Source organism: Theropithecus gelada, chromosome 1 (assembly GCF_003255815.1).
Source record: "Theropithecus gelada isolate Dixy chromosome 1, Tgel_1.0, whole genome shotgun sequence".
Classification (NCBI taxonomy): Eukaryota; Metazoa; Chordata; class Mammalia; order Primates; family Cercopithecidae; genus Theropithecus; species Theropithecus gelada.
In genome coordinates, this window is record NC_037668.1 from 18728994 (window position 1) to 18739410 (window position 10417).

Consider the following 10417-nt stretch of genomic DNA (forward strand, 5'->3'; position numbering starts at 1 on the left):
AATGGGGAGCTACTGGAGGTTTGTAGCAGGGGAAGGACCTGTCTTGCCCACCAGGAGGCTCCGTAAAAACAGTTGTCTCCCAAGTTATAAGTTCCTGGAACCCTTGCTGGGAGCAGGATTTAGAAAAATGATGCTGAGAGACGCTAGAAACATATTCGCCCTGCGGCTCTCTCACTCAGACTCCAAGAGGGAGGTATCATCGGAATCACCCTTAACCGGGAACCAGAGTCGCTGGGTCCACTTCCTGCCAAGTCAGCAACCAGCTATGTGACCTTGCTCAGGTCCATCTCTGGATGTCAGTTTCTTCATCTACAATGCAAGAGAGTTGCTCACCTCCAAGAACCTGTCTAACCCCAACTCCCACCCTACGAATCTAAGAATCCCACACCAACCCTTCGCCATCCTAAGTATCACAGAGCCAGACAAGCATGGGGGAGGGCTCAGTCCATCCTTGTTGGACTAAAAGGAAGGGGCAGACTGTCCACAGGGGGTGATCGAGGGGGTCAGGCCCCCAAAGGTCCTCAGCCTACTTCAACCTCAAAGGGGACGGGAGGCTCAGTGGTGCCAGAGGAGCAGCAGGCTCACTCGGGGAGAGGAGGGGCTTAGAATAGAAAGGAAATGAACTAAACAACCAGTTTCCTCCCAAACCAGTTTCAGGCCAGGGCTGGGAATTTCACAAATAAGCAAAAGGCGCTCTGTGAACATTTCCTGCTCCGCCCCAGCCCCCTTCCTGGCAGCATTACCACACTGCTCACCTGTGAGGCAATCTTCCGGAGACAGGGCCAAAGGGCCAAGTGCCCCAGCCAGGAGCTGCCTATAAATGCCGAGCCTGCACAGCTCTGGCAAACGCTCTGTGTGGCTCCTCGGCTTTGGTAAGTGAGCTGCCAGCTTCCCCAGGCAGAAGCCTGCCTGCCAATTCCTTCTTTCCTTCCCTGACCCAACTTCCTTCCAAATCCTCCTCCTGGAAGCCCTCCTTGGTTGGCCCTGCCCAGTTTAAAACTTCTTTCACATTTTCTTAGGTCGTGTTCCCCTGGGGCCTCCTGACCTCAAATGCTTTGCTTTTCGGCACTCCCTAGATATTCTAAAAAATCATTTTGTACATGTGTGTGACAGACCATCTCCCAGTTAACTTGCAGCCTGTGCTTTCTTTTTATTTTGTGCTTCCCCCACTATTTCTGTGAGTGCTTAGTAGGAAGTGTCAAAGAAGCTTGACAGCCTTTTCTTCTAGGTGCCCCAACTCTTGTTTTTCCATTACACAGACAGAGCGCAAGGAGATGTCCTGCAAAATGTCGCAGCTGGAACGCAACATAGAGACCATCATCAACACCTTCCACCAGTACTCTGTGAAGCTGGGGCACCCAGACACCCTGAACCGGAGGGAATTCAAACAGCTGGTGGAAAAAGATCTGCAAAACTTTCTCAAGGTAGGACTGGACTCCGGCAGGTCTGACCCAGCCTCACAGTAGTTTGGGTTGACAAGGGAGGATGGGAGTGTGGCCTACAGCAATCAAGGGGAAGATTTGAGCTCCTCGAGCCGAGCCCCCAGACGCAGCGGGTGTCCTGTTATACAGGGTAGATGCTTACAGTTACACAGGATGACAGGGTCAAGAGATTGCTCAATTGAACCCATGCTATTTGTCGGGCCCTGTTCTGGGCAGAGGAACATAGTGGTAAATGGGGAGCCCACCATTCCAGTGGAGAGGGACACACAATAAAATTGTTGGCCAATAAAGAGCACAGATAAAGCCAAATGCCAGTAAGTGAATGGAAGAAAATGAGACAGAGTGCTGTGGGCAGCATGGGCTAGGTGGAGTGGAGGTGACCAGTTAGGGTACATGAGAAGGTCCTCTTTGAGGAGGTAACATTTGAGCTGAGCCCCAAATGCTGGGGAGGGAAGCCCCTGAGGACCACCCTTGGCACAAAGCTGAGGAGACCCTAAGCCTCAGGTGGGAACTTGGGGTGGAAGACTTGGAGGGTTTTTCTAATCCTAAGGGTCTGCGGTGGAAAATGAATGCATAAATAGCACATGGAGAGCACCTGCATAGCACTCAGGGAAGTGGGAGGTTTTTCCCCTGCTCCAAAAATGATTAAGCAGTTCTAAGAAAAAGGTTGAGCACTTCCAACAGCCTTTTTGTTTTCTTTTCAAATTTGGGGAAAGTCGGGAAACAGAGGCCTGCATTAAGAAGGGTGGAACACATGAGTCTCGGTCTCAGTTCCACTCCCGGAGCCAGACATCCTGGGGTGGGTCCCTAGCCCTCCCAGTGCCCCTCCCTCCACCTTGGTAAGGTGGAGAATTGCAGCCTTCAGAGTTAGGGGCCCTGACATCTCCCCATAGGTGGGGGCCTCAGGCAGGCAAGATGCTGGGTGGGGTAGGCAAGAGAGGGCCCAGCAGAGAGGCTGCATGGTGAAGCTCTCCTCCATGTGACCCCCTATGCCTGCTCTCCCCGCCCACCTGACATCCCCTGCCAGAAGCAAAGTGATGCTGTGGGGAAAGAAGCAGAGCCTCATGGATGGGCTGCGCAGGAGAGAGCTCGCATTGGCTGGGTGCCCCACAGGTTCTGGGAGGGGACTTAGTGAGGTGACTCAGCCACAGGGTGGCAGAGCTGGAACCAACCAGTGCTCTCTTGGATACCGCCTGGGTCTTCCACCCCCCCTAATGTCTCCTCCCTCTTTTTTTTTTTTTTTTTTTTTTGAGATGGAGTTTCGCTCTTGTTGCCCAGGCTGGAGTGCAATGGCACAATCTCAGCTCACTGCAACCTCCACCTCCCGGGTTTGAGCAATTCTCCTGCTTCAGCCTCCTGAATAGCTGGGATTACAGGCATGCACCACTACACCAGGCTAATTTTGTATTTTTAGTAGAGATGAGGTTTCTCCATGTTGGTCAGGCTGGTCTCGAACTCTCAACCTTAGGTGATCTGCCTGCCTCGGCCTCTCAAAGTGCTAGGATTATAGGCATGAGCCACCCTGCCCGGCTTATGCCTGTAATCTCCCCTTTTATACTTTATCACACTCTTGAAGGTCAACGGAGCACATACTCTGCTCTCTGCCCCTCCATCTCACCTGCGCGCACCTAGTTTTTCTAGGTGTTTCCCCATTGAGTTGGTTGAAATAAGTTTCACTAATTGGTAACCTCCAGAGGGAAGGGAAAGGAGGGCATGAGAGGAAGTGAAGTGCAGAGGGGTAGCGGAGTAGAACTGGCCTCTAAGTCAGATCTGAATTTGCATGCCCTGAGTAGTCAAGCTATGAAAACCAATGACCCTCTCTAGGACTGGTTTCCTCCAGGAAGATACCATTCCTAGCTGTTAAAATTGTTATGAGGACCAAATGAGGTGACATTTCCAGGCTTACTCATGCCATGACCAGGGCAAGACCCTGGAACTCAGCTTCCTCTTCTATAAATAGAGAATCAGCACCCAAGTCACAGGGTCATGGAGGGAATAAACTGGAGAGCGTTTGGTGCGTGCTCATTGTCTCCTCCATTGTGGGCATTCAACCCATGGTCATTTTTAATTTTTAAATCAAGCTCCAGGGTGAGGCATCCCTGCACATTTGCCAGCTGGTCATTTACTGTGCTCCCTGTCCCCACTTCTGGCCACACCCAGCTCTCACAGCCTTCTCTCCCCACCTGCAGAAGGAGAAAAAGAATGATAAGATCATAGACCACATCATGGAGGACCTGGACACAAATGCAGACAAGCAGCTGAGCTTCGAGGAGTTCATCATGCTGATGGCGAGGCTAACCTGGGCCTCCCACGAGAAGATGCACGAGGATGACGAGGGCCCTGGCCACCACCATAAGCCAGGTCTCGGGGAGGACGCTCGCTAAGACCACAGTGTTCAAGATCGCAGTGGCCATGGCCACGCCACAGCCACTAATCAGGAGGCCAGGCCACCCTGCCTCTACCCAACCAGGGCCCCGGGACCTCTTGTGCCAAACTGTCCTGGCTGTGGCGGTAGGGGCTGGGGCCAAATAAAGTCTTCCTCCAAATCAGTGCTCTGTGTGCTTCTTCCACCTCTTCTCCAACCCTTCCTTCCCAGGGCTCTGGGCATTAGAGAGCCCTGTCCTTATCTGTGACTCAGCCCCCCTCATTCAGTATTAACAAAATGAGAAGCAGCAAAACATGGGTCTGTGCTGAGCCCCTTGGGCTCACCTCCCTGGCCATGTCCTCACCTCTGACTTCAGGCCCCACTGCTCAGATCCCAGGCACCCTGCCCCATCTTAGACACCCCGTCCAGCCTGTCCAACCTGACAAGTGGCCCTTGTCACTGTACACTGTAGAAAGCAAAAGGGTATATCCCTACCCCTTGATATGTCAGCTACTTTCCCAACCAGCTCCAACCCTATCTTCACCCATCACTGTCTACGCAGCCCTCTCTCTCCTAATATAATTCTATTCCTCTGAAAGTCTTCCAGAAATGGACCCAGATAGTGCCATGTCTGGGGAGGAATACTGGCACTAAGGCACTGGAAACAAGGACAGATGCGGTGTGTTTACTTTCATAATTTTTCTGGATCCAAGAGAGTAATTGGGTCTGTCTTAACAGACCTGCCATCCTAAGCGACGGGGGTGCTCACACAAGTGGGAGTCTGGGAGCTTAGCTCTATGCCCACCCTGGTCTCAACAGAATGGCAGAGTGAAGAAATGAGCGCCAGTCCTGGCTCTGCAGCTAAAAGACTCAGTGACTACCATAAGGAGTCTATGCTCTGGGTCCAGAGAGCCTGGGGGTCTAAAGATTCTGATTTTAAGCTTTGAGGGCCAGCTGTCCTTTCTGGTGGGCAGCTGAGAGCTGGGGCCAGCACAAGTATCTGCTTCTCTCCGCAAAGCCTATTACCAGGCCTGGCCCCAGCTGCCTCAGGGCTACTGCTGCTGCTCCCACTTCAAGCTGCCCTAGACCTTAACTTCAGGGACTCCTCTGCCATCTTCCTGCCCTTTGGCTATAAAGTCCCTTTCCTAGGTTATAACCAGTGGGGGTGGGCCTTCCAAAAACCAGAGTTCAGATCAAGGTCTTCTGACCCCTGTCCTTTCAGCAGAAAGAAGACTCACAGAATTAGGATCTGGGGGAGCTGGGAAAAGACTAGCAGTCATCTACTCTCCCTTTTCATAAGTGAAGAAACCAAGGCATAACATGGAGAAGAGACTAGTCCAAAGTCACACAAGCGACAGAGTTGCTCAAAATAGTGCAGTATGAAAAATAGCTTGAATCATATCTGCCCCACTGGCTGCACCTCCCCAGCCCCTTCCCCAGTGCAGAGCAGGAAGATACAGAGCTGCCATGGTTGGATTTCAGCCCTCCCCTCACAGCCTGGCTATGGTTGTGCCCCCAACCTGCCTGTTGCAGACTTCTGCTCTAAGGGCCTGGGGGCTCTGCTCTGGGTGCAGGGTTATAAGGGCTCCCATTCAAGGGTATGAGGATGTTTCCAAGAACTGTCTCAGGCTGAGAGCTCAGGCAGCAGAGTCTAGAAGCCCTCACCAGTCCCTTCTGTGCCTGACTTGGAGACCTGACATCTGGAGACACTCATCTTCTGACAGCCCTTCTGCTCCCATGCTCACATCCAGGGAGGAGTCACTGTCTTCACCCCCTTCTGAACACAGCTTGGTAATGGGGAGAGAGAAGCATCCTGGGGATTGGAGGGCCTTAGACCAGATGCTTCCAGTAGGGTGGTAAGTGCTCCCCCTAGGCCCTATGCCCACCATTACTTATTACAATGTGCCTAAATATGTTTATGACTCTGCCTACCCCTCCAGACTAATAACTCCAAGAGAGCAAAGTCTGTCTTTTTTCTGATTTATTCCCAGCACCTAGAGTAGTGGCTGCTACATAGAAGGTTCTCAAGAAATATTGCCTGTATAATGGTCTAAAATTTCTCACATATTCTATGCTCTCTTCTCAAGGGATGATGTGGGGGGGGAAAGGCAAGAGGAGATCAAAACCTGCAAATGGAAGGCTTCTGCATTAGCATTACAGAATCTCAAACCTGAAGGTAAGGAGCAGAAAGTTGAGGGAATCTGAGGGCCCCTCTACCCCTCTGTTCAATCAGACCAATTTGATTTGAAGAAAGAGATTTGTCTTGAAAAAAGTGTGAAAACTATGGACTTAATCCAATCTGCCCCACCCACACCCTAGAGTGATTCTTGCCAATGTCCCTGCCAAGTGATTGAACCAACCCTGCCTGAATTCCTCCAGGAAAAGAGAGTTTCCTCCTTTGGGAGTGGCACTTGGAATGTTCCTCATTATACTGAACCAAAATCCATCTCCTCATGCCCACCCAGCATTAGTCCTACTTTTCCTCCCCTTTGAGGGCACAGAACAAATCTAACCCCTTATCATCCATCCTCCTATCCACATGTTTATTCCTCTGCTTCTTCAAAACGCCCTCCCTAAATTACATCCAGGCTTTCTCCAGCCTCTTCACCTTTGCACCAAAAATGCTATGCACCATCCTGGTGTCTCTTGTAAGTCCCTTAGGATCCATCAAGTCTCAGAGCCAGTGTTACTGCTTCCTCACCATCCACCCTTCTCAAGAAGATAGGGACTTCCTCCTCCAGGACCACAGAACTCTGATAATTCCACCATTGCGCTTCAAATACTGAATTGAAAATATCCATGTGCCAAGACTATGAGCCCCTGAAAGCAGGGACTGTGGCTGATTTTCCCCCACATTCAAGATCCCAGCATAGATTATCCACTTGTTCATCCACAAAGTGAAGATAGGATGATTCTAGAGCAGAAATGGGTGCTTTGCTTGAATGTGGGTGTGAGGTAGGGGTGGCTCTCAGGAACTGGTGGGGAGTGGGGGGTGCCAGCTGTCTGGAGACCTGGGGCTGGCAGAGAGAAGAGCAGCTGAGCAGCAGGATGACCCAGAGACCTCCTCAGATACCAAGCATTCTTCCATTTGCCTTGTCGCTAGTAACTCAGTCTGCATGTAGGCAATTGTTTCAGACCCCAGGGGATGGTCTAACAGCAAGCCACTTGCACCCTGTTGAATTTTCTTTAAACACAGTTGAACAGAACTCATCAAGGTGACTTAACCTCTTCCTTCCCATTAGCCTCTTTCATTTTAAAAAAAAAAAAAAAACTCATTCTGTTGAGTAGAGCAGAGTGGGCTTCTTTGCTCAGAGACAGCAAGCATGTCCAGGTCCATGTCAAGGTTAAGATTCCCACTCCAAGTGAGAATCAGTAACTATCTCTGTGATTAATGAGTCCTTTGGGGAAACATGACCTTTGGGGACTTTCCCAGCATTATGGTGACTAAAGAACCAGAGACAACCTGTCTTCAGATGACTATCCAACAATTCCTGCAACAATGAGTTGCCCTCCAGTCTGGTGTTAGCTGTGGAACCTGAACTGCTAGATGCCTTTCTGGAGGAATGAGGAAGGATCAGTATTGGTCTAAGCTGTTAAACTCTTTCCAGACACTTCGTAGTGCTCTGAATGTGGTCTGGGGCCTGGGTGGTGGTGGGATGACTCCAGAACTTGGGGGAAAAATGAATTCACTTGTCCATTCACTTGTATTTCCCCTCATTCACTCAACAGACATTAACTGCAGACTTACTATGTGTCAGGCACAGTATAATGCTCTGAGCGGCCTTCATGATAAATAAAGCTTGTCCATGTTGTCAAGGAGCCCTCAGGCCTTTAGGGAGACAAGATAGCTCCTCAAATTATTCTGATGTGGAAAATGAGAGTCCGAGGAGGTCCAGCTAAAAGACTTCGGTGGGATGTAGTTCAGTGGGACTTTGAGGTGGGAATGATGCCCTTCACTGGGGCCATCTCCATGGAGGGGTGAGTATCAGTGTGACATCAAGGCTGGTACCTGTAGGCATCCTGGGATAAACATGAAGGTGCTTCAGGAGGCCATGTGTGCAAAGGCCTGGAAATGGGCAGGAGTGGGGTTTGAGGGTGAGTAAGGAGCACTGGGGGTGTGACAGGGAGAGGTAAGAGAGACAGAGAAGAACAGGGTAGGTACCAGGCCAAGGAGCTCACACTCCATTCAACAGAACAGGGGCAGAGCCCCGAAGGCTTCAGGGAGGGCAGTGATATAATCACATTTGCATTTCATAGAAGTTTCTCTATCTGTGTTTTATGGGATGGATTTGGGGTGGGAGTGAAACCCCAGGCACACGGCCTGTGGGGAGTCTGTTGCAATAGCACAGGTGAGCACTTAAGAGAGTTGAAGCGGTGCTTCTCAGAAAAAGTAAAGTTAGAGCCTCAAACTACCCTGAGCTTCACCTCAACTAGGAGAGGTGTGACTGCAACATGATAACTAAGCATTTCATGCTATTTGCCAAGACCTTTCCAGGAAGGAAGATCTCAGCTTTCACCAGCCCAGTGAGCCAACCTTACACAACCCTGATGCAGCCCTGCTCTGAAGTAAACTCCATAATCCAACCCCAACACACTGCCCCCCTCTTCCAGCAGTTGCTTAAAACATATATTTTAGAAAGCCCCGTGTCATGGATTTTGACATTCCAATTACCAAAGTGACAGCAGGACTGAAACATCTGGTTTCTCAAGTCCTGTTGCCTCTTGGGGCTCTGACCTGAAACAGTTTCTCTATCCCAAGACCACAATCAGTCCCTGGATGATTAAACCACCCCTGTCTTCAGAAATCTGCTCCCAGACACGGGAGACAGGGAAAGGGAGCCCCTGAGGGAGAGCCGACTGGCCTCCTTCCTGAGTGTCCCACGGAATGCAGAGTCCCAACTAAACACAGAGCACCGCTATTGGTGCCAGCTCAAAGCAACTACATCCAGGCTTTCCTTTTCTCCATGAATTCTCCCACACTTGCCCACATACCCAAAATTGCCGCATGCAGACTATACAGTGAGGAAGGGGTTTGTTGCCAAGACCTGAGGTGAAGAGGAAGAGGAGGGTGGCCGCCAGCAGGGGTGGCAGGGCCGTCAGGGTTCCAGCATGCAGCCAGCACCTTCAGCAGCCCCCGCCTTGACTTGGAGTCTGATCCTCCCTCCTCTCCCCTGCCTCTCCCCTAACCTTTTCCCTCTTGATTTACCCTGTCTCTTTCTCTCCCTACCTTTTCTACATCCTCTCCCCAAGCTTCTTCTCACTTACTGCCTTCTGCCCTCCTGTTCTCTGTGGTAAAATGCAGTTCTGTGTGGCTGGGTGCTTTCAGAGAAGCAACTAGGGGTCATATCTAATCTTTGTGAAGTAACTAGGGGTCATATCTAACCAGGAATTGCTCCCTCAAAACACAGGATGTCCCACTTTCAAGTCTACTCCTAATAACGAAAGGAGACAATCACAGGGGAAAATTGTTGAAGGTCTTGGGGAATCGAGTCTGGAAAAGGTAAGTAAGGGAGCCATGACAACTGCCTTCAAATATTGCTGAGGTCCAGGGAGAGGAGCCCACGCCAGGGGCAAGGCCTCCAAAACCCACTGTGGTGTGGCTCATTTGCTGCCAGGCCCTCCCACTCTCCCAGCACCGTCTCAAGCATCGCCCTCGCGTTCTACTCCAGGTGTTCATTCCCTCCGGTAGGAAACAGCTCCATGCAAAGAAGCCAACGTTCATCAGTTGTTCAGTCTGCAAATATTCACTGAGTAAGAACTAAATGCAGCACCCTGTTATAGTTGCCGGGTCAACAAAACTGCATCTAGGGGAGAGTCAGACCAGAGGCAAGTCAAGAAATAGATAGCCCAGATCATTTCAGATGTTGATGAGTTCCACAAAGAAAATAAAGGAGACCTGCTAGCAGGACTGCTCCATGGGCCGGCAACCAGGCAAGGAAGCAACGCTGGAAACGAGGCCTGGATGACAAGAAGCCATCTCCACAAAGATTTCACCCCAAATACATTGGAGAGCCTTTGGAGGGGTTTAATCAGGCAGGTGATGTGATATGATGTATCTGGAGGAGATCATTTGGTGGTTATGTAGAGGGTAGCCTGGGGAACCCCAGAGTAGGAGCATGAGGACCAGTTAGGAGGCTGCTGAGCCTGGTCTTATGTCAAATACTGTGCTAGATTCCCTGCCTTTACAGAGCCCTCAGTCCAATGGGGACACAATTACCAAACAGATATTTTCTCTACAATACAATGTTCTGGGCAAAAGATAAGCAAAGGCAGATGGTAAGCACAAGATGCCCTGAGAGTACAGAGAGGCACTTTTTGCTGTCTTCTTGGCTGTGGTGGTGGTGGGGGTGGGTGGGGGGAACCGGGGGCACGGGTAGAGGGAACGAGGGAGAAGGAAAGTTTGCTTGGACTAATGCCCATGCTAAGTTTTGAAAGGGCAAGAATTGCACTTCCGTGTGCCCAGTCCTGTGTTAGGCAATAAGAGAAATCAGAGAAACATAGGAAGTAGGGGCTCTTGCCCTCCAGATTTTTAGTTTGCTTTATCTTTTTTTTTTTTTTTTTTTTTTTTTTTGGTTTTGGGGGGGGCATGTTTTTGTTTTTTTTTTTGGTT

At 50.4% G+C, this 10417-nt stretch overlaps 1 protein-coding gene across 1 annotated transcript; it reads left to right on the forward strand.

The window, feature by feature from the left end:
• Positions 1 to 771: 771 nt before the first annotated feature.
• Positions 772 to 3991, forward strand: S100A9 (S100 calcium binding protein A9). The gene is made up of 3 exons (XM_025364747.1): positions 772 to 872; positions 1260 to 1424; positions 3632 to 3991. Exons 2-3 carry the CDS (start codon positions 1275 to 1277, stop codon positions 3824 to 3826), a joined length of 345 nt encoding a protein of 114 aa, XP_025220532.1. The 5' UTR covers positions 772 to 872; positions 1260 to 1274; the 3' UTR covers positions 3827 to 3991.
• Positions 3992 to 10417: the final 6426 nt, after the last annotated feature.

Bases quoted from the DNA above. Each gene is read 5' to 3' on its own strand.
- S100A9 (XM_025364747.1), top strand. From the start codon at position 1,275: ATGTCCTGCAAAATGTCGCAGCTGGAACGCAACATAGAGACCATCATC. The intron at 1,425-3,631 runs GTAGGACTGGAC...CCCCACCTGCAG, and splicing joins ATCTGCAAAACTTTCTCAAG to AAGGAGAAAAAGAATGATAA.